Source organism: Sorex araneus, chromosome 2 (genome assembly GCF_027595985.1).
Source record: "Sorex araneus isolate mSorAra2 chromosome 2, mSorAra2.pri, whole genome shotgun sequence".
NCBI classification, from domain to species: domain Eukaryota; kingdom Metazoa; phylum Chordata; class Mammalia; order Eulipotyphla; family Soricidae; genus Sorex; species Sorex araneus.
The window spans coordinates 190,000,781-190,024,471 of NC_073303.1; the positions used below are offsets into that span (position 1 = coordinate 190,000,781).

The following is a 23,691-nucleotide window of genomic DNA, read 5'->3' on the forward strand; positions in this document are numbered from 1 at the left end:
AGTAATAGGGCTGGGTAAGAATGATCAATTTCATAACTGGTGACTGAACCCAGTCCTCCTGCTTGTTAAGTAGGGGCTACAACCCAGTGAACTTTCTCTCTTGCCCAAGATTTGAAATGTTTATGTTCAGGTTTTTTTTTTTTCTTTTTGGATCACACCTGGTGATGCACAGGGGTTACTCCTGGCTCTGCACTCAGGAATTACCCCTGGAGGTGCTCAGGGGACCATATGGAATGCTGGTAATCGAGCCTGGGTCGGCGGTGTGCAAGGCAAATGCCCTACCCCCTGTGCTATTGCTCCAGTCCTTCAGTATTATTTTTTTAAACAGAAAAAATATCTTTCTTCCTTACCCACAGAAATCATTCAAAAAGTCAGTGAAAAATGTCCTTATCAATTACTATAATCATCCAGTGGAAAATGATGTCACTCACTATATATAAAGCATGTAATATTAGACCATTTAACTTAACCTCCAAAATACTTCATCCAAGAATTGAAACTGCCATTTCCTCTTCCCATCTTTTTTCTTTTCTCGAAATCTAAAATTGTAAGTGAAGACATTCACTACAAACCATTTGCAAAGCTTATTTCTTGAATTCCAATTCTCCTTCATTTCTATTCAAACTAAATGTAACATATACTAATGAGGGTAAAAATATGCCCAGAGTAAAAGAAACAAAGATATTTTTAAAGGGGTTTGTTAAAGTTAGACAGAGACATAAGCATAGACTTGGACACCTAAAAAATCGCAGTCCCTGTGTATTTATATTTAAACTGAAACTTGTAGATCATAAATAGACTACCTAAAATTCATCAAGTTCAATGCTGCTGGCAGAGAAATCTTATCTCTTTTTATAACAGCTCTATTCATCTTTCCAGACAAAAGACCATTTGATAAACTGAAATCTAGTATACACAAATATGCATAAAAATGCTTAAGTGCTTAAAAATGGGGCTTATGTATTCTGTATCTTCACAACGCAGGTCCTTACAGAAATATGTGACTTTAACCCCCAATTCTGCTTCCTAAAAACAAGAACGGTGTTATATAAACACAAGTCAGAAGTGAAGCTAGAGCTCCCTATGTTATGTAAAATGATTATGCAATTAACTTCAGAAAATAATTCTTACCCACAAAAATATCTGAATGGATTTTAAATTTGAAGCAAAAATCTTTTGAGAGGCCATCCTGAACTCAGAAAGCTAACTTTACTTTTTTGAAAAAAATTCAAGAAGCATGAAGACGGTTGTGAAAATGTCCACTAGGATGAGGAGAAAAATCCACATTTCAAATGTGTGGTAATTATAATGCTTTCTTACTGATGTTTGGGGGGTCACAGGGAGTGGTGATCAAGGGCTCCTAATCCTGGCTTTCTGCTTAGGTGCTGCTTTCTGCCATGCTGAGAATCATGCAATGCAAGGGATGCAACCTGGGCTTCTTACATCCACAGCATGAACTCAGCCCATCAAGCAAGCTCTTCACCTTCAAAAACAAAACTGAGGGGCGGAGTGATAGTCCCAGGGTTAAGGTACATGCCCTGCTTGAGGCCGACTCTGCTTCAATCCCTAGCAACACATGATTTCTGAGCATCGTTGCTTGCAGTCCTGGCTCTGCATACCAGCAGACAAGCCCCCCTCAAGAAGAAACAGTGAGCAGCTCAGCAACTAACAACCAGATTCAAATAAAGTTTAACTAGACTAATTTTTATTTATTTATTTTTATTTTTTTTTTGCTTTTTGGGTCACGCCCAGTGATGCACAGGGGCTACTCCTGGCTTTGCACTCAGGAATTACCCCTGGCGGTGCTCAGGGGACCATATGGGATGCTGGGAATTGAACCTGGGTTGGCTGCGTGCAAGGCAAATGCCCTACCCGCTGTGCTATTGCTCCAGCCCCAACTGACCTTATTTTTAATGATGAACTTTTGATTCTTTCCAGTCTAGAGCTGTATGCAAAGCAAAACCATGGAATGCTCAATTTCAAATCTATAAAATTTGGGAAAGCGACCACTTGAATCATCGACCTAAAATATCAGCAAGAGGAATCTGCATGGATAGCTAGGAATTATAGACTGATACTATTGAAAAATTATGCAGCATAATTTCTCCATTTGGACACGAGTAGCCATTCAATTAAAGTCCATACACTGCAAAAATATATCTTCTTTCCCTGTGCTAAAAAAAAACATGCATCTTCCAATTTGAAAGGAGAATTAAAATAAAAGGCAAATGGAAAGAGAAGCAAATCCAGCCCAAGTTTACAATAAATCACCTTTCACATAGACACATGCAATAAAATAAAAACAGGGAAAGAAATATTGAAGCTAGCGAACAGGCTATCTTCAAGTGTTGATTTATGTGCCACAGTGTTCAATCCACTAAAATGACAATGGCTGGCTTTAATATGGTTAGGTTTCAGCCTAATTAAATAATTTTGCTACCACTCTAAATATTAGTGTAGGGTGAAATTTTATAAATGTAAGTTGTTGGTATAATGAGGAAACCAATATATGTTTAATTATATATATATATATTTTTTGTTATTTTGGCTTCTTGTTATTTTACTTTTTTTTTTCCACGGGGCTGAAGGGGTGTTGGGAGGTGGGTGGGGCTTTGCCCCTGGTGTGCTGAAGTTAACTCCTGGCTCTGTGCTCTGGGTACTTGGGGGAACCATATGCAGACAGGGAATCAAGCCGTTTGCTGCATGCAAGCAATTACCTGAAGACTTGAACTGGACTATTGCTCTGGCCTGTGTGTATCTGATTCTTCTAAGGTGAAAATATTTCAAACAGTCAATGCGTTAGAAAACTGGTTGTTTTTACTTTCAGAATGTTTTTTTTTTTTTAGAACACTAGATGCATGAACTTGTAATGGGAAAGAGAATTTATCACATGCTTGTAAATACCAGCACGAAATAATCAGAAAAAAAAAATAAATGCCCAGTAGAAAAATGTTCAGTCAATGACTTGGAACCGGGCAATAAGTGATCAAATATGCATTGCCCAGTAATCCTATTTTATTAAATAGAGGCATACAAAATTAGGCAAGCAAGCTTATACTAAAGTCTTACAATAAATCTCTCTCAGCCCCCAAATAGGATTTGAAATGCATAAACAAATGATGGGAACAGCTGTGCACGGTGATGGAACCACTCAGTGCAAGATGATGGGAGGCGATTTGTCACAAAGATCTGGAGAAGGTGTCGGCAGTGAGCTAGCTTTGGGCTGGACTGGGTGGCTTCATGGAGGCTCTCTGGAACATCTGCCATTCTTCTCTCTCTACATGGTGAAAAATTATAAAATGCTGCCCCAGGAGATGGACTTGTAAGGTCCTTCGTCTAATCTGCTCACTCATATAGATGCCGAGAAGAATTCACAGGACACCATAAAGACTTCCCCCGGGGCTGGAGCGATAGCACAGCGTGTAGGGCGTTTGCCTTGCACCTGGCCGACCCGGGTTCGATTCCCAGCATCCCACATGGTCCCCTGAGCAGCACCAGGGGTAATTCCTGAGTGTAGAGCCAGGAGTGACCCCTGTGCATCGCCAGGTGTGACCCAAAAAGCAAAAAAAAAAAAAAAAAAAAAGACTTCCCCCATATCTGTTTCCTATTTACTACAGGAACCGGCATTTCCTGCCCGCCCCCTGCCCCCCAGCTGTGGGACATATCTGAAGGACACAACATGTTTTATCCTTTGTTGGGAATAAAACGTGATGGATTTTCTTATCTATAGAGAGGCCATGGGGTGTGAGGAAACAAACTGTCTCCAGTCGAAAATCTAAAACTCTCTCTGACTTACTGAGTAGGCTGATTTACTCTTTGTTTTTGGACCACACCTAGTGATGCTCGGGGTTTATGCCTGTTTCTGTACTCGTGGATCACTCCTGGAGTGTCTAGGGGAACACACCGGAGATTGAATCCCGGTTGGCCACATGGAAGGCAAATGCCCCACCGCTCTGGCTCCCAAACACATCAACTATTTAGCACTGTAGCACTGTCGTTTGTTGTTCTTTGATTTGCTCGAGCAGGCACCAGTAACGTCTCCATTGTGAGACTTGTTATTACTGTTTTTGGCATACCGAATATGCCATGGGGAGTTTGCCAGGCTCTGCTATGCAGGCGGGCTCTTCGAGAGGGACAGAGGAATTGAACCTGGGTCAGCTGCATATAAGGCAAATGCCCTACCCGCTGTGCTATCGCTTCAGTCAAACATTAAAAAATTTTTAAAAAATCAGGAGAATTGGTTAGAATAGCCTCTATTTGCTTCCCTTCTGCAACATTGGAAAGTTAAAAGCCCCAGACGGGCCATGGAAGATTCCCGTCCACACTTTATATCACTCCCACACTTCGTCACAAAAATCCTCCCTATGAGAAACAGATGGACTAAGAGAAAGAGTGAAATACCTTAAGAGCCTTACCATTAAAAAGACTGTGAGCTCTACCTACTGCTCTGAACCGCTCTGGCCCTTTGGAGCATCTCCCAAGGTTTAAAACCTGGGCTGCAATTTTAAAGGTTTTAGGGCTTTCTTTTTATGGGTTGGGTTGTGGGGGGAATGTATTTGGGCTGGAGCGATAGCGCAGTGGGTAGGGCATTTGCCTTGCACGCAGCCGACCTGGGTCTGATTCCCCAGCCCCTCTCGGAGAGCCCGGCAAGCTACCGAGAGTATCTCGCCTGCACAGCAGAGCCTGGCAAGCTTCCCATGGCATATTCGATATGCCAAAAACAGTAACAACAAGTCTCACAATAAGACGTTACTGGTGTCCGCTCGAGCAAATCAGTGAGCAATGGGATGACAGTGACAGTGACCCAAAGATGCTCAGGGGTTACTCTTGGCAGTGCTTGGGGGACTGTATGTGGTGTCTCCGGTTGAACTAGGGTCACCCCCAGCAAGGCAAGTTCTTTAGCCACTGTACTATCTCTAGCCCCATGAAGGAATGTCTTGGCAGCATTTTTATATGAGATCAAGTCAGTCTTTTCTCTGATTTCTCACTCTTCTATCAGCAGAATCACAAAAAGTCACACGTGCTCAAAGAGGTGGCAGGAAACCGAAGATCAATTTTCAGAAGGGCAAAATGGTTCAAGTCTGAGAGAAAAGGTATTCGGGCTTTAAGTCATCATGCTTTAAAACTCCAGGAAGTATTTTCTTATGAAAGAATTAAAGATTTCCTCTAAAACTCACAACTCTTTTTTACCTAGCCCAGGAATCTGAGCTGGTATTCTCTATGACACATGCATAAGCTAACAAGGAGGTTATGATGGGGCTGGAACAATAGCACAGCGGGTAGGGTGTTTGCCTTGCACACGGCCGACCCGGGTTCAATTCCCAGCATCCCATATGGTCCCCTGAGCACCGCCAGGGGTAATTCCTGAGTGCAGAGCCAGGAGTAATCCCTGTGCATCACCGGGTGTGATCCAAAAAAGAAAAAAAAAAACAAGGAGCTTATGAAAACGGGCATATACATTCCCCCACTTGTTATATTTATTTAATTAGGTCTGACCACCCTCTTGATGGAAAACTACCTTACTGAAGTGTATATGTAATTGTTGCATGAGGCACACAGATGTATACTTGTGTACGTATATGTACATTATATAAATAGCAACTGATTTGAGAGGAAAACATAAGAAATACTACTTTTGTTTAATTAAAAAATCAGAATATGATCCAGAAATTGAAATTAAATTAACATAATTAAAAACTCCAATGAAATGATATATTTTTATATATAAAAATTACATATACTTATATAACACAGCAGTAGGGCATTTGCCTTGCATACAGCCAACCCGGGTTTGATTCCTTCGTCCCTCTCGGAGAGCCCTGCAAGCTACTGAGAGTATCTTGCCCACACGGCAGAGCCTGGCAAGCTACCCGTGGCGTATTCGATATGCCAAAAACAGTAACAAGTCTCACAATGAGACATTACTGGTGCCTGCTCGAGCAAATTGATGAACAATGGGATGACAGTGTGATAGTGCTACAGTGCTATGAATTATGTATGTTTTAATACATAATTGTGTTAAAACTAGGCAGGTAATTTTAATGCCTTTTGCTGACATATTTCCATTGAATAAAAAAATGTTGACTGTTGACAAAGAATAGTACAGAAGATGTAAAATAACCTTTTATTAAATAAAATGTTTTTTATTTTGTTAAATAATAAAATTAAATAAACACTATTGGACATGTAAAGCAATAGCAAGTCTCCAAATGTATTTACTGATGCAATGGAAATGTTTGTGTATGTACCAAAACACTGAATCTCATGCATATTGTTATGTGAATTGTATCTCACAAACATATTATTAAAAATAAATATATACATGTGAAACAATACTAAGGGAACTGTTTAAATCACGTCAGTGTAGTTTACTTTTAATAAAACAAAAATAGGGAAAAAGTTTCTACTGCAAAAAATTCATATTCTAAAACTTAAAATATATGTTTGTTATTATTTATTTAGGGTCATAATTGGCTCAGGGTTTGCTCCTGGTTCTGTGCTTGGGGCAGGGTGGAGTGGGGGGTTGACACTTGGCAGGACTCAGGACCTGTCACAGGCAAGGCAGGCACTTTACCTGCCTCTGGCCTTCCACAAAAATATTTTTAAAAGCGTGTGGATGCATACGACTCCATGGTCCTCACACCCCTTATAAGTACATTCACTAAGGGAGCTTTCTAAATTGGGATGAAATTATGTGGAAAGAGGCTTGTCAATGCAATGTTTCACTTTGCGTCCATCCAGCACCCCAAAACTAATAGGTGTCATGCTATATGGAGCAAAATAATAGGCTGCTACCTGTCTATATCCAGTGCCGACACTCATGCTCTCAAGAGCGTTAGAAAGAGGCTACAATCGTTTCCAAAAAGTATTAGTGAATTAAACAACGTCTTGAAAGTGCCACATCCATGATAGATAGATAAGCTAAGAATAGTGAGAATTAGGTGGAACTTTGCTTCCCCAGCCCTTGAGATCAACGCAAACCTCTGTGATCTGTGACACGTCTTGGATTCATTCTGGTTGCTGCCCCAATCTCCACTGAAACCCTCGGATCCGTTAGAAAGAATTTAAATGCCAACTTAATGGCAACATCTCAACGGTAACTTCTGATTCGAGGCTGGGAGTTCCCCCGACTCTCTGTGCTGCCACAATCCAGCCAGGTCACAGAAACTCTCTGTCTGGAACTGAAAGAGCAGGTTTGGCTGAAAGCAGCCTGAGTGATCCACAGTCGTCATTTTCTGGTGTTCCCAGAGCTCAGGGCAATGCCCAGTGCCCAGGAGAGCCTGGCGTATGTGTGTAGTAAATGTTGAGCAGTAAAGCAAATGATGTTTCCTCCAGATTACTGGCTACCAGAGGGTGATGCAGAATTACTGAACTCTAAAGAACTTAGTCCTTGAGCCCAAAGCAAGCATCATTTTGATCAAATTCTTTCTAGTTTCAAAACTGTATGTGAAGGTTAAAGGGTGATCTGTATCAGTGTCTCTGTCCTCTTAATAGATGAACTGGTCCCTACCTGCAAACATTTGAATCTATGAAATATATCCTCCTACCATCAAATTTTAATCCAGAAACCAATTTTAACCTGTTTTATTAACACAGGCCTATCGATAACAGCTCTGTTATATCAGCAGATATGGACCCATCACCTTTATGTTTTTTATAATTAAAAGATAACTTTTTACATTATACTTGTCATTCCTAAATCAGTAGTAGTAAGAAGCTCTCTGGAAGATGAGAATGATATTTATTGCCATGACAACTACAATACCTTACATTAATCTAGTACTTATTGTCTACCAGGAACTATACTAAGAGGTTTCCAGGGATTATTTAATTTCATCCTCAGAAAAATGACTAAAATTAAGCAAGTATTATTAAATCCTATGTTACCGAGAGAAGCAATAAGGCTTCATGGCTATTTAGTAGATAAGAGTTTACACTGCTAATAGCTTTCAGAGCCAGGATTTAACTCTGGCTGTGCTTGTGAAACACAGCTCAATGCTGCCAGGTGTTATGGCAAATGTTTAACACGGGTCATCTAAAATAACTCACATAACAAACACGGGACATCTTATTAGCACTATAACACACATATAAAAGACTAGACTTCTCAAGGTCACTTCACTGGTCCCAGGCCACAAAATGATTTAAAAATCTCAAAAGCACTTGACGAAACAAATTATTTTGATAATAAAACAAAAAACTATGTTTTGATTATAAAAAATGTGGTTGGCCATATTTGGCTGATGGCTATAGTTTGCTGTTCCCAAATTATTAAATCATTAGGTAAAATTTAGAATACACTTGGTGTAAACCAATAGCAAGATGAGTTTATATACATATTTATTGATGTGTACACATTTATAAGGGACCTTAGATTTAATTGGACCAGTAGGAGGGAGGGGGGGAGAGAGAGAGAGAGAGAGAGAGAGAGAGAGAGAGAGAGAGAGAGAGAGAGAGAGAGAGAGAGAAAGAAAAAGAGAAGGAAGATTGTTTTGTCTATGTTATTTTATTTTGTTTTGTTTATGACAGTGCTCAAGGCTTAGTCCTGGCTCAGTGCTCAGAGATCACTCCTGGGTACCACACGAGGTGCTGGGAATTGAACCTGGGTTGGCCCGATCACTCCAGCTCCAAGAAGGAAGATATTAACAATAGTGTTTCAAATGTATCCTGAACCATCTGGAATCAAATCCTGGCTTTGCCACTTACCTATTTGGGGGCCACAGAAAAAACATATTTTTTCTTTTTGGGCAACACCCGGTGATGCACAGGGGTGACTCCTGGCTCATGCACTCAGGAATTACCCTTGGCGGTGCTCAGTGGACCTTTTGGGATGCTGGGAATCGAACCCAGGTTGGCCATGTGCAAGGCAAACACCCTACCCACTGTACTATCGCTCCAGCCCCCATAGAAAAATTTTACTAGAATTTCTCTAGGGCCTGCTTGTCTTCTCTTTTCAAAGGGGAAGCCAAATTTTTACCACACAGCCAAATTACAAAGATTTAAAATTAGCTCTACTACCCTAAAAGGTGGACCAGTGATGCTAAAAGAGGACTAGTGATCCTAAAAATAAGAAATCTAGCCTGATTTGCCATAACCGAGTGAGTGTCATCTGCCCATCACACTGTTCATGACAGCACAGGATCTGGCAATGAGAAGGCAAGCAGAGGCTGTGTGCCGAGCCAGGAATCAAAGGAAAACTTCAAGAATGACCCTTGATGGACAAAACTGCTACGAAGTGAAATCAAAGATCCTATCACTTACTCGAATGCCCATGTTTACTCAGAGTCTAGAATGCGGAGTTCACTCAGGAATTATCCTGATGCCTGAAAGTTCTGAAAACACAGAAAGCTTATGCAAACCATCAGATCCTTCTATTGGGGGACTGGAGTAACAACAGTACAGTGGAGAAGGAGCTTGTCTTGCACGTAGCTCACCCAAATTCGACCTCCTGCATCCTGTGTTACATCCTGAGCATTGCCAGGAGTATTTCCTCAGCACAGAGCTGGAGAAATCCCTGAGCATCGCTGGATGTGGCTCAGAAACCAAAAAATATTAGCACTGTCTGTAGCACTGTCGTCCCGTTGTTCATCGATTTACTCGAGCGGGCACCAGTAACGTCTCCATCGTGAGACTTGTTCTGACTGTTTTTGGCATATCGAATATGCCATGGGTAGCTTGCCAGGCTCTGCCATGCGGGTGGGATAGTCTCGGTAGCTTGCCGGGCTCTCCGAGAGGATAGAGGAATGGAAGCCGGGTCGGATGCATGCAAGGCAAATGCCCTACCCGATGTGCTATTGCTCCAGTACTGATACTGGCTTATTTCCCCGAATACTACCTAAGTTTTTCTTTACAACCCCCCATAAATTCTAAAGTCAAATGAGAAACCCTATCAAGCAATCTTTTTTTTCCCCAGCAACCATTAACACACATAGAATTGACATCTTCCCCTTTAGTATCGTTGATTCTAACCCAGAAAGGCTGAACGAATTCTGACCAGACTAAAATGGCCTCTATTTTCCTTCCCCTCTGCCCAATTCTTTCAAAATTTAATGGCTTACACAAGTATTGAGGTCTTTCTTTTTTTAATGAAGCACATTAAGGATTTGTATTAGCAGCAATATGTTGGTAATGAAGAAACAATTTTCTTATTAAGTACGGTTGTAAATCACATTTTCTCTGGGGCCCTAAAACATTAACATTGAAAATTAGATTGTAAGCCTCTCTTCAATAATTCTTCTCTCTGCAAGTCACTCTAATTTATATTTTTAGCACAGGAGCTGACTACTTGTAATTAGAGTTTTACAAAGTTAGCGATCAACTGTAGGAATGCTGTAACTCTGAATCAGGGAAAAAAAAAGTAACTCACTCCTATACCAATGACTGAAGGGAAAGGGCTCTCAATATAGCTCACTGGTTCTTTTTTTTCTTCTAAAACTTCTACTTTATACCTGTGACTGTAGCAAACTTTCTGACATAAACAGAGTGCCTGCCATACTTCTCCTTGGCCTCTGTTCCCAAAGTCTTGTCTCAAATAGAGTTTTTGTTCAAAGCTGTAAGTAGGGTAAACTGGCTGCCATTATACAGAATAACTGGAATGTTATTCTATTTCTGGCATTAATGGTACCACTAGAAGACTGAGTATTTACTTTCAGAATGACATTTTTGTAGGCTTTCTGGCTATCAAACTTTGACTTGTTATCTTTTAGTGGGTAGTTTCTTGTTTCTAATCTCTAGTCTGGAATGTTTAAAAAAATCTATTTCAACGGTCCTTATCTTTCTATCAAAAATACTAGTTCCTACAGTCTGTCTACTATGCTAGACATAAACAGAAACTGAAACGAAGGGTGGGGAGATAGGACAGTGGGCAGGATGCTTGCCCTTGGACTTGGTTGAACCAGGTTCAATCCCGGCTCCCCATCTTGTTCCCTGAGCACCTCCAGGAGTGCTCGCTGAGTACAGAGCCAGGAATAAGTCCTGAGTGCCACGGGGTGTGGCCCCTAAACCAACCAAAAAGCAACAACAACAACAACAACAACAAGAAGGAGCCAAAAATCAAACAAAAAAAAAAAAGGCAGGGGGTCGGGTGGGGTGAAGAACTGAATGCAAAAGAACTGGATTAATTTGGAATATAACAAGATCCTATTATTTCAAAAGACTTTTCTTGACTAGGAGCATAAATTTGGGTGATATTATTTCTATGTACATAGAAAATCACGTCCCTTCCTGTCCACCACTGCCCTCCAGAGAAGTTAAAATCAAAACAAAATCTCTTCATTGTTTCTACCAGAAAAAAACCACAGCTCTCAGGAGGCAGAGTCAAGCACACTTAACCGCCATACTTGACAGTGTGGCACTGAAAGTCTCCACATTTCAGTTCCGACCTAATTTCTCGTAACCATCTTATGTATGACATCTGCTCTAGTTTAAACTCGACTAATCCAAAACATGTGATGTGTCTGCCCACAAGACCACACTGAATTCTTCCATTCTTGCAGACTCAAGTCTCCACAAAAACAAAATCCACAAGCATCAGCTACCCATCCCTCCAACTGTACTTCAAACACTTTCTCCTCCACAAGCGTCTTCTACGATCCATTTCTTGCTCTTTCTAATCGGGTCAGTACTTACTACAGCACACGTACTGTGTATTTCTTTATCTTGCATTTCATACATTTTTTTTTGTTTTTTGGGTCACACACAGCGATGTTTAGGGGTTACTCCTGGCTTTGCACTCAGGAAATACTCCTGGCAGTGCTTGGGGGACCATATGGGATGCCGGGGATCAAACCCGGGTCGGCCTCGTGCAAGGCAAACGCCCTACCCGCTGTGCTATCGCTCCGGCCCCGCATTTCATACATTTTAAAATCCAGGCTGGTCAGCTTTCCTGCGTGTTTTTTTTTAAATTATATAATTCATGAGCTCCACAAAACAATTTATACCAAATAGGAGATCCAACAAGTAACCTTGCAAGCAGTAGACATTTAATTATTATGCAAATAGCTATCTCGACAGAGATGACAAGAACTTCCGGTCTCTCTACAGAATAACAACTGCCATAATTTGCAGTCACATATCTTTTAGGCTTCAAGCAGAAAAATCTGAAAAAACAAAAAAAACAATCTGTCTTTACATGCTAACAAAATAGAAGCTAACAATTTCATTTGGCCAGATCTGATATAGGGCATAAGGGATCCTAACAAGCAAGAATTCTCAGTGGCTCAAACAAAAAGTGCACTGACTTCAATGTGTGTCTACTTATAATCATGCATGTGTTAAACTGACTAAGCAAAATGTCGCTAAGTAGAGCAAGTTAAGGTTAATCAACCCATTTCCTCCTAGGTACTCATTTAAAAAAAAAGAATTTTCAACGCTGTTAAGGTAATTTAATAACTCTAAATGTCTGGCTCAGAATAATCTCAGTTCTAAAAGTTGAAGTTAAATAAATGCAGGACCCCCAAAATACTGTGTTGAGTGACAGAAGGAGATGCAAAGACTAGGTATGATCCTTCCATATGTTTCGGGGCCACACCTGGAGAAGGTTAGGGGTTACTGCCTGGGGTATGACACCGTCCTGGGGATTAAACCTATGCCTCTTGCATTAAAATCATGCTCTGCATACACTCGGCCCATTGTCTTATGGTCCCAGCCTCTGATCCTGCTTATATTAAATGTCTAGAATAAGGATGAATTGTGAATAGGCGTGAATAGTCTTACTTGGATGATGAACATATTCTAAATCAGATTATAGGCACTTGCCTTGCATGCAGTGGACCTGGGTTTTATCCCAAGCACCTCATATGGTCCCCTGAGCACCTCTGAGTTCAGAGCCAGGAGTAATCCCTGAGCATCACCAAACAAACACCCTCCACCCCCCAAATCAGATTACGGTGATGGCAGAGCAACTTAATGAATTTATTAAAGCCACCAAACTATAGACACTTTAAAAGACAGCATGGGGGTGGGTGGGTTGGGGTCGCACCTGAACTGACTCCTGGCTCTGTGCCCAGGGCTCATGTCTGGACCTGCTGGGAGACCCTCAAGCAATGCTGGGGATCAAACCAAAGCAGGCTGCATGCAAAAGAAGTACCTGAACCCCCGTACCATCTCTCTGGACTCAAGACTATGTTTTAAAAATAGGGGCCACCCCTAGTGGAGATCTAAACTCTGGGGCCATGTCCAGTGATGATCAAGTCCAGCAGCTGAGGGTTCAAGTGTTTTGTGCTAGGGCCGGGGATCCAGTGCTGGGTCCATCAGACCTTCACCATGTCATCCTAAGGCGCCAAGTGCTGCCAGGGATTGAACTCAGGGTCTTGCCCATCACAGGCACTTTCCCCTCGACTCTTCCTCGCCCCCTCCACCATGAACTATCTCTCGGCTCCCAGGTCAGTGAATACCATGACATGTAAGTCATACTCAACAGAGCTGTAGAAAAATGTGATCAAGTGAAGAAGATAGTTCTGTGATAACTGGCAATCCACCTGAGGTGGAGAATGGGTCCATCCTAGAGCTTCAGCTTCATGAAAGAGCTGAAACCATTCTACCTTAGTAAAAAGTGAGTGAATAAATGACATGTCGTAACTTCTATGGAGAGGTTTCAAATGCATTTGCAGTGCTGTTAGACTCATAACTGTGGGGCTGGAGTAATAACACAGTGGTTAGGGCATTTGCCTTGCACATGGCCGAACCGGGTTCGATTCCCAACATCCCATATGGTCTCCTGGGCACCGCCAGGAGTAATTCCTGAGTGCATGAGCCAGGGGTGACCCCTGTGCATTGCTGGGTATGACCCAAGGAGCAAAAAAAAAAAAAAAGACTCATAACTAACTGCATACCATCAATCTAATTCTAGGGCCATTTTTAACTATACATAACTTTTTGACTGAAATTTTAAAATTTCAGTTCCGGGGCAAAAGATTGAAGATGCTTGCCTTGCACACACCACCAGGGATGATCTCTGAGCTTAGAGACAGGATATTCTCCACCCTCGCTCCCTCTCCACCTCAAAAGAATCTCAACAAGTAACTAGTTGCTATGATAACATTTGCTTACTTAATATAAACTGAAAGCTTCCTTTGATTTTGTAGAAATAAAAAAAAGGGTGTCTTTTAATTATTTAAAAGACATTTAGTGCACAGCATTCTCAAAGGAACTTTAATTCAACAGAAAATGATGTTTGAGATATTAATGTTCTTTCTACCCTCCCACAAAGCAATGCATAAGATGTGAAGACAATCAAATTACCTTAGTTAAATTTCCCAGCAAAATTAAATATACTTAGCAAATCCTTTTTACTGAAATCTAATGGCAACTACTCAATTAGGATTTATGGAAAACTTTTTTTTTTATAAGGCAAGCAGTCTGCACAAAACTGCATAAAATGTAGGCCTTACCCTAAAGATGCTAACAGTCCAGATCTGTTTTACAAAGTTGGGGGAGGGGGTTCTGTGCCCTAAAAGGGTGCTGGTGTGACCCAGCAGGGTGGTGTTGCCTGGGATACAGATGTGGGGGTGGCAGGTGAGGGGGCACTGTTTGTTTGTTCACTTGAAGAAGGTAGGTTTCCTCCCTCGGGCCGCACACAAGTGCGGCCCCTCCGCAGCTGCACGAGTGTGAATCCAGACCCAGCTAAACCACTTTCGACATGGGCAGCTACTTGCAGAATGTCTCCAGCCTGAGAACTAAGCCGCGACCCCATGCCAGCCCAGGAGGGGAAAGGTATTTCTCTCTCTCGCCTCTCCCTTTCCGGGGATGAAGGGCGTGGGGACTGCCATATTATGACGACCACAGATGGGGTTTACAAGCTTGCAATGATCCAATATCCGGAAGAAATCTCCCTGGACTTAGTTGTTAAAGTACAGAAATCCAAAACCACACAACCTCATTTCTCTTCACAACAGGTCTGACTCTAGTGGGTACTCCTAACAATAATGGTGAGGTTTGTGTTGAAATATTGAATGTAACCAAAGTAAATAGAAAGTAAAGTGAAATTTATCAGTTACAAGGCGGGGTGGGGGGGTGCAGGGGTGGGCGGGATGGGAGGTGTACTGTGGTTTTTTGTTTTTTTTTTTTTTTTGGTGGTGGGATATGGGCACTGGTGAAGGGATGGTTGTTTCAGCATTGTATGACTAAGACTTAAGCCTGAAAGCATTGTAATTTTCCACATGGTGATTCAATAAAATAAAATTCTTATTTAAAAAAAATAAAATAAAAAAGGGAAAAAAAAGAAGGTAGGTTTTCGGGGGAGAAAGGGCACTAGGAAAAGGGCCATCAACTAGATAAGTCTGGGCAGGTGGGGAACAAGACAACGGGCACGAAGGCAGAATTTACACCCTCTGCCCACGGACTGACTTAACTGCCAAAGAGTGCGCTTCCTTAGGTCCGGCCAATGTGACAAGGTCTTGTTAGGTGAAACTTTGCAGACCAAGGCCAGTACTCAAGGTTTCGCTTCCCTGAGTGAATGGCAGGGCTGCTCTCAAAGCCCCGCCAAGGATTTGGAAGCATATGAAGCCTTATGATTTGGAATTGTGGGGTTTTAAACGGGGAAGGCAGGGGTGGTTATGATGGAGAGAAATTCGAACACAAGGATGCTGCCTGGCTTTTGCAAAGGGCAAAGGGAACCCCCGCCAATGGTAGGTTACCTCGGACCACCTCTTCCACAGACTCCGTGGTGGTGGTGGTGGTGGTGGCAATGCTGGTGGTTCTCTCGGTGGCCTCTTCGTAGGGTTCCTCAGCTTCTTCCTCCACCTCATCACCGTCCTCATCATCCTCGTCATCTTCGGCTTCTTCTTCCTCAACATCAGCCACCTCTTCTTCCTCGGCTACTTCTACTACTTTGTCATCGCTGGAGCAGGAAACAGAACAAAAAGTAAGAGACATTTAACCAATTCCAGGACAGAAAAAAAAAATCCCAAAATACATCCCCAAAAGATTTTTTTTTTTACTAATCAGAGGGTGAATGGTGAATGTGACCTCCGAGGGAGAGAAACACACACACACACACACACACACACACACACACACACACACACACACACACAATCAGCATGAATACAGCAGGATAGCGCCTGAATCCCAATTCAATCAGGGCTGTGTCTGTTTGTCTTAGTTTACACATTTGCAAATGCAGAATGTCTGGGCTCCCAATTATCTGACATCCTGGAAAATGCAAAATGATGGACACCACAGTGTAAGCAGCTGCAAGGATGAGCGAGCACTAAGGGCACTTAGAGAATAGAGCACGGGGCTGGAGAGATAGCACAAAGGGTAGCCTAGGTGTCACTGACAGGTTTAACCTGTGGTTCCCTGTAGGATCTCCCAAGCCCCTCTAGGAGTGATCCCTGAGTGCGGCTGGGTGTGGCCGAAAACCAAATATATATAAAAATTCGTATCCCCATCACCTTGCCCCTCACTTAAAAAAATACCACAATAATTCTGTTTAATATAAACAATATCACAATAATACACTGGTGTAAATATACTACATTATATATTTGCCCAAACCCACAGAACTGTATAACAGAAAAGGAGACCAATGTAGTCTATTGTAGACAAGAAGATTTAACTCTAATTTGCTAATATTGGAACAAATTATGATTATATAATTTAAATGGTAATAATGGGGGTAGCAGAGATGTACATAGAGAGAACTTGTAGGTAACTCCATACTTCCTGCCGACATTTTTTTGGGGGGCAACATCCAGAGATGCAAAGGCTCACTCCTGACTCTGTACTCAAGGATTATTCCTGGCAGTGCTCAGGGCACCATATGGGATGCCAGGGATCAAACCCGGGTCGGCATACAAGTTGCATACAAGTCAAATGTCTACCCATTGTACTAACATTCCAGCCCCCTGTTCAATTTTTTTTTCATAAGACTAAAACTAGTATAAAAATAAAATTTGCTTTATAGGGGGACTGGGAAAGAGACACTTAAAAAATGAATTTACTGTTTTACAGGGATTATCTCTTTTATGGCACTGGAAAATACTGGCTGGAGTGATAGCACAGCGGTAGGGCCTTCGCCTTTCGGCTGCCAACCCGTGTTTGATTCCTCCGCCCCTCTCGGAGAGCCTGGCAAGCTACTGAGAGTATCCCGCCCACACGGCAGAGCCTGGCAAGCTACCCGTGGCATATTCGATATGCCAAAAACAGTAACAAAGAGTCTCATAATGAGAGACATTACTGGTGCCCGCTCGAACAAATCGATGAGCAACGGGATGACAGTGACAGTGACAAATACTACACAGTACCTACATAGCAGATATCCAGAAGTGATATTGGTTGTGACACTGCTACTGAAAGTTTAACCCATTGATACCTGTGTGGACCACCCGACATGGCTAAATTAAGACAAATTACAACATGCAGTCAGCATGTAAAGCTGGAAATGAAGAGGGGAGAAGAGATACATTTAAGTAACTGGAATATCCAGCAGCCAGGGAAGTCTGCTGTGTTCCCCTGTTTTTGCTAATTGTAAAAACCAGACAGACATGGCTCTCACATTTCTGCAAGTATCAGAACCATCAAAAAATGCTGATCACCAGGCACCCCACTGGACCCAGAGTTTCTTCCGAATCAGACGTCTGAGACGGAGCCCGAGGACCTGCATTTCTAACACGTTCCCAGGTGATGCCGCTACTGGCGATGGGAAGGCAATAACGCCCGCCGGGAACCAGAGCCAAGATCCAACAACACTGAAGCCAGGGCATCTAAGTCGCAACTACGGACGTTTGTCACATCACCTGTCAAGGCGGCAGGTGGGGGTGGAGCAGTGATGGAGTACGGGAACGCTGGTGGGCGGAAGCTGACACTGGTGGTGGCATTGGTGTTGAAGTAGCACATGCTTAAAATTCAACCATCCACAACTTTGTAAGTCATGGTTCTTTAATAAATAAACTATGATAATGCCTTGCGGAAATCGTGCAGCGGGCAATGCAGATACTGTCAAGAGTATCTGACCATCAATGGAGACAGTGTTTGTTCTTTGATCAGATCATGAAACCTTTCAAAGAATAAAGATGTCGAGGTAGACAGAACATAGAGGGGAATCTGACCATCAGGGAGAAGTGTATTGTTGGCGGAAGTGACAGGACAATGAAAGGCTGAGAACCCGGGGAGTCGTGTCAGACGCTAGCTGGATGTGAGCTGGGCATTGTAAAGGAAAGCGGACTTCAAGCAGGTCAGAGCAAGAGAACAGCAGGGTTCCGTGGGCTGGGAAGGCAGATAGGGAACTGGCCAAAGGTTCAAAACCTGAAAGTCTGCCCTGATAGACGCAAGTAAGTTAATGAGGCTGGGAAAAAATGTAAAGCAGAATATATGTGAATATGTACACAGATGGATCAAACTGAAGGAGCGCCTTGATTGAAGGAACTTTTAGAAACACTCTAGATAAATGTATGTGACTCCTGGTGAACTTTTAACTCGGTCTCGTGCAAGGACGATAAGAACACGGCCAAGGATGCTGATCAATATGGCAAAAGAAAATACAGAGGAACACTGAGTAGCAGAGCATTAATGATAATAACAGTCCATGTGTTAATAAAGTGTCAGTACACAGAAGACTCTAACCAACTAAAATCAGGAAAAGGAGAAATCACGCACATTGATAATCACCTGAAACTAATTCTCACCTCTGCTGATGTAAACGGAATGAAACTATTGATCGTCTGATGGCCTGCACAAAGTCTACCACATTTCAAAAGAAAACCCTCAAGTTCACAGATGCTCCACATTTCACCCTGTATTCTACCTCTCCATTTCTTTTCCAGCATATGGAGGTTGTCATTGGCCAATTTATCGTGCTGAGTTCCCTTCTGTGTTCCATCAAATCATAGGTACTGGTGCTATTTAGTTCTCCACTTAAGGGGAAAATTCAGGAAAAGGGTGAAAAATCCAATCAAGCCAGTTTTCTCTTTTCATCACAGAGTGTGTGCGCTGTTTTGGGGCATAAATGGAGTGACAGGGTCTATGCATGTCTGCCAGAGCTAAGAGTACTGTGCATCCAGGTGGGAAAGCAAAAATACAACCGTAGATCTCCTCCCCGTCTCTCCCACCATTTCCTTTATAATACCTTTAGCATTGCACTGAAAACTCCAAAAAGAAAACATATTCATGATCCAAAGAGCCATGTTTAAAGTGATCTGCATTCTGGTATGTGTCTAGCTATGAAAAAGAATAAAATATATGCCCATCATCCATCATAGCATCTGCTTGAGCAATTTTCTGGTATAATAGCAAGGAAGAGAGAGACATAATAGTTCAACTGGCTGAGGAATTAAATTACTTGGCCTCAGCGATCTCGGGTCCAGTTCTTATTACTATAGCTTTGATTTCTGGAATTCAATTCAGAGGTCCATAAATTCAATTACCTATTTGAACACTGTTAGTGGCGCACAGTTATGTTTTAATGAAGACAGATCTTCGTCAAACATGCCAACTTCCCGTCACAGTTTTTCCATCTACCAGGAAACATGAAAAATAGGAAGAAATTCCTCTTCTAACTACTCTTTAAAATGGTTGGTAACTTCTGAGATGTGACTAAGATGAGCTGGGTTTGGAAAGCTGCTTGCCATGCAAGAAATGCAGTGGAGACTATTTTATGGAATCACGAATTACTGCTAAACAATCCAGCAACAATCTGACAATAATCTAGCGGTCATGGGGCAGAATACTCATCACACCTCCACCTGTTTTGGTTCTTCTCAAACATATATGTGACTTGTTACTAGTTCTTTTTACATCTCAGTGATTTGAGGCACTTGGAAAGAAGGAGGGAATGATCTAGAAATGCTGCTCACCGTAGGAGGATCTGAATTTCATAAGGTCAGAAGGTCAAAGAGACACTATGATGAGGGAATAAATCACTGATGATAAAATTTTATGTGTCAGCATCCAAGGCTTCACTTTGAGGGAAGGAGCTCCTCAAGGTGACTTTGCTTGTATTTCCGCACGCAGGCGGACCCTGGCGGCATTCCACACTGGGGATGGGAAAAGATTTTGATTTCACATGCCGGTTGTAATTTCTTCTGCTAGAAGACGTGCAAAACAATTTGCCATTTGTATTCTAGAAAAAAGAGCTGCACTTATTCTTTCCTGGTCTCTGTTGAGACGGACATTCCCCCACCTCCTCCTTTTGGTGGGTTAAGACAAGGAAATGATAGCGTGGAAGCTCTGACGCCCGCAGTTACATGAACTGGACCACTGCAAGACCTGAATGATCACCGCGAAGACAGAGAAAAGAGAGAGAGAGAGATGGAAAAGAGCTCCTCCATTGCTTCCTGAAACTGCCATGGAGGAAGCAGAGGAGTCAGTCCCAGCAGGAAGAGACTCAGACTGGTCTCTGCGGGTCTAGAGAGGGGAGGAAGGATTCTCGCAGCGTCTGAGGTTGCAGGGGAAAGAACGCCAAGGCTTTTAAAGGTGAACAGACAGTTCTTTCCTCTTTGGTCTGTTCCAAAGGGCCGCCTGGATTTTACCTGGGAGGGGGAGCGCCTGGCTCGGAACTGGTCCCAGAGGAGAAACGGCATCTGAAATTACTGCTGCTGATTTAGGAAAAGTCAGATGTTGCCAGAAAAGTGTGAAAAAAAAAAAGTCATTTAAGAGAAGGAAAGCTTATTCCTGGTGGCCCAGGACAAGAGTTTCCAGAGAGGGAAAGCTACGTAAGAAAAAAGTCAGGCTTTCTCCTGCCCGAAGGCACGGTTAGAAGCCAAAACCCAGAAATGCTGTGCATCTGATTCTACCTATAATCAGTAGGAGAATGGGCGTCCTCCACTCCGAGAGAACTCGGAGGAGCTGGTACACTTCGACAAGGTCAAGGTTGGTGCTCAGGTGGGAACGAGAGAGGACTGGAACCATGGGGGGAGAGCTGGAAAGACTATTTTTGGGGGGTCTTCTGTGTAGGCTATCCCATCCTGCTGAGTGACGTGTGCAGTAGCCGCGCTTTGAGTTACGAGCACTATAGTGTAGTACAGGGGTCACACCCATAAGCCACCTTCTGCCGGCGCCAGATAATCTCATCGGCCACTCTCCAGAACTCATTGGCCACTTCTCCAGGAAGGGGAACATAAAATGAGGCTCCCATAACCATGCCACCAGACTACAAGTCAGGCTGTTTTCACTTGGGGCGCCCCAGAGGGGGGCGGGTGGGAGCCCTCCCCACCCCAAGGGACCCAACACCAGCAGCTGACCTCCAGTACCCAACCGCCACCACACTTCAGACTGCTTTCCGGACCACAGACGCATGACACATCACACCACAGATGCAAGACAATTCCTACCCATCTTCCATAATTACCACACCATATTTGATGGGGTTCAGACATTAGGCAACAATCATAGAGAGAAATATATATACATATATATATATCATATATATCATAGAACCCGGCAAGCTACCGAGAGTATCTCGCCCACACGGGCAGAGCCTGGCAAGCTACCCATGGAGTATTAGATATTCAAAAAACAGTAACAAAAACAGGTCTCATTCCCCTGACCCTGAAAGAGCCTCCAATTGTTGGGAAAGACAAGTAAGGAGAGGCTGCTAAAATCTCAAGACTCGGAAGAATGGAGACTTTACTGGCGCCCCGCTCGAGTAAATCGACGAACAACGGGATGGCAGTGATACAGTGATACAGTGATACAGTGATAGTGTAGTAAAAGGTCTACACTGAAGAGGCCCCAGCTAGAAGATTCTCTTACTCTTCTATTAAACACCTTCATGGACTGCACTAGAATAAGAGCTGTCATCTTTTGCTCACTGGATTTCTGTTATTATCAAATAAACACAGGAAGTTCACAAACTTCCAAACCGACCCCAGGGTCCAGATTAAGGACTCCCATTTTAAGATGATAAGGACAAAAAATTAAGATAGTCAGAATCCCATGAGTCAGGCCTCCAAGGTGAGCCGGATCTTTCAAAGCTCAATCTGAAATCGGAACGCCGCATCCTCTGTTAATTCTGGGCAAGAGAATCTACAGGAATCACAGTCTGCATTTCAGTGGTCCTCATTGCCTTGCAAAGTCAGATGGGGAAATGGTGCTGGCTCCAGGCACGCGGGCAAATCCCTGCAAAGCAGGTGACAGAACGAGGCAGGGAGGAGAGCCATCTGAGGCATAGTCAGAAGAAATTCACTAAAGCACACTTCCACACGTGTAGCCATGCATTACGCTAGCTTGCAGAGACCAGTTCTAGGGCCATTTTCTTTTAGCGGAGAGAAAGCTAAGCGTTTGAGTTGAAAAAGACAAAGACCCATAAAGAGCAGAGAAAAAACCAGACATGCATTAAGCCACTTAAGGAACAATTGTGTCCATCTCTATACAAGAAGCTGTCGGCCGAATCCGTCAAGGCTCACTTTTCTTTCACCAAGGACAGGTGCCATTCTAAACACCAGGGGAGAAACTGTGATAAAGCTTAGAACATCAATTATAGTGAGAGAGGCACAAGGTGAAAACAAGTAAGAATTAAAAATGATTCAAATGTACTATGAAAAGGGGGGGGCAAGTACTCGCAGGATACACGAGCAAGGCATGGGGCAGGGGCTGGCAGAAAAGCACAGTGTCTGATTAGTTCGTGCACATCCTGGGTGCTAAGAATAATTTTTTTGCATTTAAAAAGACTTTAACTCCCCCCCCCCCACATATACACAAGATACACAGTTGAAATGCACCTACAGAGCTTTTTGTCATCTAATCCTTTGGAAACTTTGCTGATCATGGCAGGAGACGGTGAACTATAGGGGTGGAGAAGATATGGAAAGAGTATCCATCAGCCATGTCCTAAGACACAATGGAAAGTAAGAGGCATCTAGGACGTTTATGTTTTGAAATTCTTGGGCAGAAGCAACAATGATGCTAGCTTCTTGCCTTGTCCATTCAGGGTAGATCCGAGGAGGCAGGGGATTTTTTTCTTTTTGGGTCACACCCAGCGATGCTCAGGGGTTACTCCTGGCTTTGCATTCAGGAATTACTTCTGGCAGTGCTTGGGGGACCATATGGGATGCTGGGGATCAAACCCGGGTCAGCTACATGCAAGGCAAGTGCCCTATCTGGCCCCGGAGGCAGGGGATTTTGTGTCAAGAAGGTGCTGTAGTTGAACAGATGAATTCTTTTTTTTGGGGGGGGTTGCTATTTTGGTCACAGCCAGAGTACTCAGGGATTACTCCTGGCTCTGCACTCAGGAATTACTTCCTGGTGTTCAGGGGACCATGGGTATGCCTGGGATCAAACCCCAGGTTGGCTATGTGCAAGGCAAATGCCCTCCCCACTATACTATCACTCCAGTCCCCCTAAATATATAAAGTCGGAGGGGGGTATTGCATGTACCTCCTGGTTCTAAGATAAACACAGGCTCTTTAACCTTTCTCTGCCTCCTTATTTCAGTCTGTAGCATGGGAAACTTAAAAAGGATGCCTGTCTTGAGGAACAGAGGGCTACTTATTTGTAATATATGTACGATAGCCCCTGAACCACACAGAACAATGTAAGAGAGAAGAATACAGTGGCAATTCACATACTGCTTGGAATAAGCTGGCAGAGCAGAAGAAAGGAAAAGGAGGAGAGGAGAGGAGAGGAGAGGAGAGGAGAGGAGAGGAGAGGAGAGGGGAAGAGAGGGGAGGAGAGGGGAGGGGAGGGGAGGGGAGGGGAGGGGAGGGGAGGAGAGGAGAGGAGAGGAGAGGAGAGGACAGGAGAGGAGAGGAGAGG

General features: G+C 43.1%; 1 protein-coding gene across 3 annotated transcripts in view; it reads right to left on the minus strand.

The window, feature by feature from the left end:
• Window positions 1–23,691, minus strand: part of APP (amyloid beta precursor protein) — a 287,309-nt gene that overhangs the window by 113,660 nt on the left and 149,958 nt on the right. For all 3 annotated transcript variants that reach the window (XM_055128150.1, XM_055128149.1, XM_055128148.1), the window contains exon 6: window positions 15,636–15,838. In XM_055128150.1, coding sequence (XP_054984125.1) covers window positions 15,636–15,838 — 203 coding nt within the window. The remainder of the gene's footprint in view (window positions 1–15,635; window positions 15,839–23,691) is intronic.